This window comes from Stegodyphus dumicola, chromosome X2, assembly GCF_044657685.1.
Source record: "Stegodyphus dumicola isolate Sdum_Otavi_A_Nest chromosome X2, ASM4465768v1".
Classification (NCBI taxonomy): domain Eukaryota; kingdom Metazoa; phylum Arthropoda; class Arachnida; order Araneae; family Eresidae; genus Stegodyphus; species Stegodyphus dumicola.
The window spans coordinates 128,213,367-128,220,699 of NC_140781.1; the positions used below are offsets into that span (position 1 = coordinate 128,213,367).

Consider the following 7,333-nt stretch of genomic DNA (forward strand, 5'->3'; position numbering starts at 1 on the left):
AGGCTCTCTTAGTATTGCATCTTTAAATGAATTCCCATGCATTGCAATGCTAAATTTCACCAGGCTGATAAATTAATGTTCATATACTAGTTTGCGGTTTCTCATTTTTTTCATTATTAAGTTTTTACCTAATATTTCCCAATGATTTTACTATAAGAGCTACCCTTTCGTTTTGCATATGTATAGAAATTATACTGCATACCAACTTGATAAGTTGCATTCATTCCAGTTCATACAGTTTTTATCTTTAGCAATTTTACAGCATTTTGCACCTTCTGTTTTCACAGTGGCTAATTGCACAAAAAATCGCTGGATGTCAGTGTTTTACTTGTTCGACTCCCGGTAGCTGAACTGAGCGGCATCAGGGATGTAGTTCATTATGATTTATGCCAAAGCACTTGAAGGCTATCTTCCAAAGAATAGGGATGCCTTCGTGGAGGAATTTCAAAGGGAAACTGGCTCATATCCACGTTACACTTGAAGAAAGCCATGAAAATTCGCATGCTGTTAGTTCGTGCATCTGAAATCAAATCCAGGTTGAGTTACTAGTGTTCTGCAAATTTGCTGCTCTGCCGCTGGTGGGCCTCTTGGCAGCGAGGGCTTTCTTTTGTGAAGAAATACATGGATCAGCTTTCATTAGAAAATTATGCCGGAAAGGCTGTCTTTTATATGACAGGATAATGCTAAAATGCTTTCCTTTAATAAATTAATTTTTCATCTGTCAGTATCTAATGTTGTTTCTGTATTTAAATTTCAGTATTTTCGAAGCTAAAATCTTCATTGTATCTTACTATTGTGTTTACGTAATTTTTTGTTTTGTTTTTTAATAATAATTTCTTTGCAAAGATATCCTTAACCTATGTTTCCAATACTGAAACATGATGTTTTATAACTAAATCGAAAGTCTGCATAAGCTCATCAAACTGTTAAGTTTAATTACTGATTATATTATCGAAATCTGCAGAGAACAGAGGATATAAGATGTACTTAATGTGGTCATGGTTAATATTCATACGTACAATCATAGCTGAAGCTGTGTAGAAAATACCCTTTCAAACAAGTATTATTGTTCTATGAACAGAATCGTACTTCAATACATTCCCATAAATGAAACAAGAAAAACAATCATGCAAAGAATCATGAAAATCATGAAACAAGAAAAACAAACATAATGAAACAATGAGAATTTTATTCTTCCCTTTCACTGTAAAGGCACCGAACCCAATATACAGCTACTTTATATATTTGTTAGATAATTCCACCTTCATTATTACCCAACTGTTGTGTTGCCACTAAGGCATCAACAAACTGTTAAATCTATTTTTGATCATCTACCCTCATTTATTCCATTTCCATCAGTAGGTCTCTTGCCATAATATTCAATCAGTTTCATACTGTACTTTAATACTGCGGAGTTTAGTTATACTTATTTCGATTTGAGTAACATTGTTAAGAGTCAATTCGTATCCTAGATCTATTGTTTCTAAAATTAATGCTTAAAATAATTAAACGATGTGAGAGTAGAGCAGCCTTTGAAATTAAATTTTAATGATTATTGGGGAATGTTTCAGACTATTGGAATTGGATTGTTGAAAGTTGTTTATAATTGTTTGGGGCGAGCAGATACGAGGCTAAATTTGTGAGCGTGCATCTGTAAATAAACAATGATTAGCTGTTATTCAGTGCAGCAACGGAAGATTTAAAGATATTTCTTGCCTTAAAAGACGTTTTCCCTACCCTATTTTAATATGTAAAATACTGAATGTCATATCGAAGAATTATGGGTATTATTAAATCCTATCTTCAGAAATCTCTTGTCCTGCAAATTTCGACAAATTTCTTAAGATGATATAGCTGTCAACTATATTCATATTAAACTTTTTCCAAGTCATATTAAACTTTTACTGAGTTTATTAAAACCATTTCAAGTTTATGAAGCGGATATATACTTATTTGCTGCTTGCCGTGATTTATATCATTTATTGATTTATAGAAATTAATATCCTTGATGTTTCTACTTTGTAGTAACATACGTTCTTTGATCAGTAATGTGAAATATGTACGATATTAATGACAGCGAATCAGCAAAAACGAATGATTTAAAAATTTATATTTTCAAGTAATGCATATTTTAATATGCGATTCAAATGGATATTGAACATGACATTTTAAGTTTCGCGTATTATAATGTTCCAATGGTATAAAAGCAATCTAAATTATAGTGAACAAACATAACTGTATACCTCAAAAAGCAACCGGTGGCTATTATATTCTGAAATAAATATGTTAACTATGAGTTATTTAGTAAAACATTTGCATCTTGTACAAGTCTGCGAGTGGTGTGAAAAAGTTAATATACCTCTCGCTTGAAATACTATGTTTTTTAATTGGAAAAAATGGGCGTCGTTCTTTCCCATCCACAGTATTATTTGCGTTATATGAAGTCGAAACAAAAACAACTTTATTAAACATTTTCTCTTAATTTAGAAATGAGTTACCAAGGCAAATTGTCTTGCTCCAATTTACAAGTATTGATTTCATAAAATGCGTATAAAGTCAAAGCATATAGATTAAAAGTAAATTTTCAATTCACTTGTAGAACTGTAGATTGTTAAAAATGATGTAACTTTATTAATTATTAAATTCTTTCAGGTTGTTAGCATAACTTATTTCTCCTGAGGCATCGGTCTAGCACATGGGAAGAATCCAACGTTTAAGTAGGTCTACTTCCTCATCAGCCATGGACATTGACCCTCCTTCATCTTCGTGGAACTTGTGCCCATCGTTCCTCGATTCTCAACGAAATCGAATACACTTGCAAGATGACACGAGTGGGTCTGTAATTGGTTCTCCCCCTCCAGCTGGTCCACCTAAAATCTTGTGGGACGAAACCTTTTCTGTGGATGTGCCAAATTTAAAAGAGCAAGGTAATGGAAATAACCTCCCTGGAGAAAAAGGACAAGTAATGGAAGCAGAGTTATCTTTGCGTGTGCAAGAAATCAGACTTCAACCTCCTCAGCCCATGATCATATGCGAAACTGTGGAAGATGAAAAGGTTGAGACACCCATTACAGCACCCACAGACACGGTGTCTTTGGCCGTGCCTCCAGTCGATGTGTCAAATGAGAAAAAACGGCCACCTCTGACCGCACCATATTAACGTTCACCAACTTGGTGTTATGAAGTGTTTTTAAGAGCAGTTTCGCTTTCGAAAAGCACTGCCGATCTTTGGAGACGAAGCCATTTCACGATGACTTAGATGTCTAAGTTTAATGTAATGTTGACTGTTTAAAGATCATCCGACGAAACAGGAAGTGTAAACCACACTTCGAAACATCGTATTGTGTTTGAGTGGTTTGATGTTCCGGTGTTTTTGGAAATAATTGTGTTTATCAGGATTTCGTTGAGTGCGTTGCGAAATTCATTCATTCAGCCTAAACGACGAAGGGCTTCTTTTTTTAACATCTGACTGTTTAACGGTCACAAATGTCTGCAAACATGCTTGTCGCATATATTTATGGGAACTTGTCATGTTTCACATTCAATTTTCTTTTAGATATGAAGTATTCTGTAGTTTACATCATATTTATATATGACGAATATCTGAAACTGTATACGTGTGGTTCAGCTTTTACACAGAAATATTAATAAATTGCTTTTAGTTAGTTCTATTTAATACAACTTATTCTTAGTTTAATTTATTGAAGGTGCAATCTGTATTTTGAAATTTATCTGAATTTATAACAAAGCAAAAAATGTCGGCATTACATATTAAACAAAACTAAGTATTGTGAAAAAGCTTCTTAAGATTTTTTGTCATAAAGTACTTGGTAATTAGAATTTGTAATTTTTTCCTTAAAATTCTGGTCAGTATTTGTGTAACAAAAATATGTAAAATGTTCGTGTGGTAACTTGAAGAAAATGTTTAAATATGGATATTTTAATGTACACTGTTACTTTTATGTGCACAAAAGTGCTAGCTAAGCATGATGAGTGTAGTTTGATTGTTGTAAGATCTTCGAAGAAGGTGTTTGGCCTTCAAATGCTGTTACATGAAAATGCTATTCAAAACATTGGTAAAAAAATGTGTTTTAATGTGTATGAAATTCTTAACTTATTTGATGTATCTATTAATGTAATATTAAATCATGATTAAATCTTTCAATTTTGATGAATGAATGCTTGTTTTCAAAATACAGTGCGACACATATTCATTAAAGTCAAATTTATGCTAGACTAAATTCTTACTATATTATGAACATTAAAAATGAACCAACATATTTCAATTTTGATAAAAACTATATTCGACTCTTAATTGTACAAAGCACTCTTTAATCATTTGTCATTTTCCAAATTTAGAAAAGTACAACTAGATGAAACTACAAATACGATACAAATCAGATCAGAAATGAAACTTAACTCTAAGAAAATTGTGTTAAATATAAAAAAATAAACTTCAACATGCTTTAAAAAGGAAAAGCATTTTAAATGATAGTTCAAAGCATAACTTTAAAATATCAAGAACTTATTCTGTTGCTTATAATTCTTTGATGTGAATGCACGTACTGAAGGCTTTAACAAAATTGTGCAACTAAATATCTATTGAAACTGCACAAAGATCTAAATAGAGCTTTTTTAATCGTTGGATCTTTGCACCACTTCGAATTCTGATTAAATAAAATCTTACTTGTCTCGCCTTCACTTGTGAAATTTTCTTTATTTTCCCTCATTTTGATAAATTAATGATTTGAAAAGGTTTCTATATTTCAAATTGTGAAGGCCTTTCTTTAATTGGAATTAACTCTAATTTCTGGCAGTATATAATGAAAACTTTAATATCGTTTTAAAAATACGTATAAAAATATTGATACAGCATATTTCAGACTGACTGCATCTTGAAAATCGGGTTTCAATTGTTGGTTCCGACTATGGTTACAATTGGGAAAGGGAATCAAATAAGGTAGGGTGCCAAATTTTAACAATTTTAGTAAGTATATACAAAGCTTGAGTTTTATGTGGGCCCTGATTATTAAGAAGAATGCGAAAGAAACGTGTTGCTTAAAATTTTCCTCATATGGTCGAAGTTAATCGATATAGTAAAAACATTTTGGACATAATGCAAATTTTGTGAACAATAGCCATATTTTCTAGTAGCAATTGCCACTTTCTAGAGGATATCTTGTAGTTTAAGAAAACCATTACTTTAGAAACACTGATTTCAAATTACAATATGTGGAAATGATGAGAAAAATATTATTTTATATTCGATGAAATTCGATATTTGCGCAATTCTTGGATCAGCGCTTCTTTGCTATCATATTCAATGGATGAAAGTGAGTTCAGACTTATATTTGGAATTTTTAGGATTTATTTTACATACTAAGGGTCGGTTTTTCTCTAAAAGGTATCTAGTAGAATACGAAACTACTTGCTAGCTATTATTCGTAGAAGAGTATGTAATAAAAATTTAAATTTCATGTATGTATCAAATACTAAGTGTTTAAAAGAGACCGTTATAGTCTGAAGCGTACGTAATTTCATTTCTTATGCCACAAATCAATAACAAACGGTTAAAGAGAGGTACAATCATATCCTGAGTAAAGAATACTCTCAATAGAAAAGCATAACCAATTTAGTAAATGTATGATAATTAGTTTCAAACTGAAATTTATACCGAAAGTTGCATATTAACGATAAATTTAGCTACCTAGTAAGACACCTAGGGGAAGTAAATGTAATAAATGAGTTTAGCAACTGATTTATAATTTCATAGTGAACATTTTATGACAAAAGTTTCAAAATGTTAAGATTTGGCCTCTGATGTTTCAGTCCACTAAAGTCTCTCGATTCACATTTGAGGTAGATGAAAATTTAGGTACTAAGAGTTTAGTAACTAATTTATAATTTCACAGAAAGCATGTGTGCATTCATATTTCGTGGATGGAAGGAATTGGACATTCTAACATCAGAAACAAAACTGTGTTTCTTTTCGAGATTTAAAAAAATCACTATTTTATTCCTGAAATCTTAAAGGAAAGTTTGTCTGAGAGTATAATAAAAAAATAAAATGCTTCTTCATGAAATTTGAACGGAAACCCATAAAATGGGGGCTGATTTATTCAGAGATTCTATTATCAGATTCAGGGACTTTATTTATCATTTTGTGCAATAGTGCAGAGCTCGCTAATGACCGCATGGCTAAGACTGTTGAGTCTGAATTCTGCTAGCTCGTTATTGGTTCAGTTCGAAATGAAAAGCCTGGCTGTTTAGTTTCATAATTTTTCCCAATACTTAACACAAATACCGAAGCTGTTTATTTAGGAAAATTCTCTATGAAAGCAGCCCTTCGAAGTCTTCTCTCATATTTTTGACTAATCAAGTGTGTATGTTAAAATTTTAGAAATGTATTGATCAATTTAAACTAATACCGTGGAATTTTTGCGATCCATTATTTCTAGAAGTGAATCAGTAAATTATCTATATTTGGTTTGTGCTGAGGGCTTAAATGTAAGTTATAATCTCGCTTCATATTAAAACGCATTCCCTTGAACTGATAGCACAAATTCATCTTTTCGATGTTTAGTAATTTATTTATTACGTAAATATTTCTATTAGAGTTTTTTCTGACGAGGTAGATTAAATGCGCTGCTTTATTTTATTAAGGAATGTTTTATTTCACAATATTTTAAAAAATGAATAGATAGCATTGAGAAATCAATGGAATAACTAACAAGCATATTTTCAGCAAAATACTCGACATAATCACTGTAATTAAACCTTAAAAGCTTAACTCCCTACTTAAGCACTCAACACCTGAAAGGTACATATCGAACATAAAAGTAGCGCATTGAATACAGTTATAGTATTTTCTGAAGTGTTTCAGAAACATGGTTAGGAACGTGTGACAAAGGTGTGTACAGTGTTTTCCTTTCAATTTGCTGTATACGTTTTAATTAGAAGTAAAAAAATGAACTAGTTATTCGAAACACGATGAAAATACCAAAGAAATTTACGCATTTTCTACTTGGAGAAACGTCATGTCGTAACTTACTCTCTGTTTAATTGTCAGTCGATAAAATAAGTATGTAAATGTTTTGCAGTACTGGTATGCAGATCGAGCACATAGTTATCACATTTTTAACATGGTGAATAAGCAAAAAAAACTCTGTAATGGATTGAGTACATTGCTCCACAGACAAAAAATTCCACCATAAAAATTTGATTCAACACTGAACAAATTTCAAATTCTTGAAATGCAAGTTTTGCAGTTTCCATACAATATCATCATTTGGAAAAATAATAAAAGGCGAAAAATTAGTCTATTAAACTTGGG

The 7,333-nt window shown here is 31.5% G+C and overlaps 1 protein-coding gene across 3 annotated transcripts in view; it reads left to right on the forward strand.

Annotated features, from left to right (window-relative positions):
* LOC118189682 (uncharacterized) overlaps positions 1 to 4,175 on the forward strand; it is a 41,074-nt gene extending 36,899 nt beyond the window's left edge. For all 3 annotated transcript variants that reach the window (XM_085808922.1, XM_035360342.2, XM_035360343.2), the window contains exon 2: positions 2,653 to 4,175. In XM_085808922.1, coding sequence (XP_085665048.1) covers positions 2,696 to 3,160 — 465 coding nt within the window. In that variant the 5' untranslated portion in view covers positions 2,653 to 2,695 and the 3' untranslated portion in view covers positions 3,161 to 4,175. The remainder of the gene's footprint in view (positions 1 to 2,652) is intronic.
* Positions 4,176 to 7,333: the final 3,158 nt, after the last annotated feature.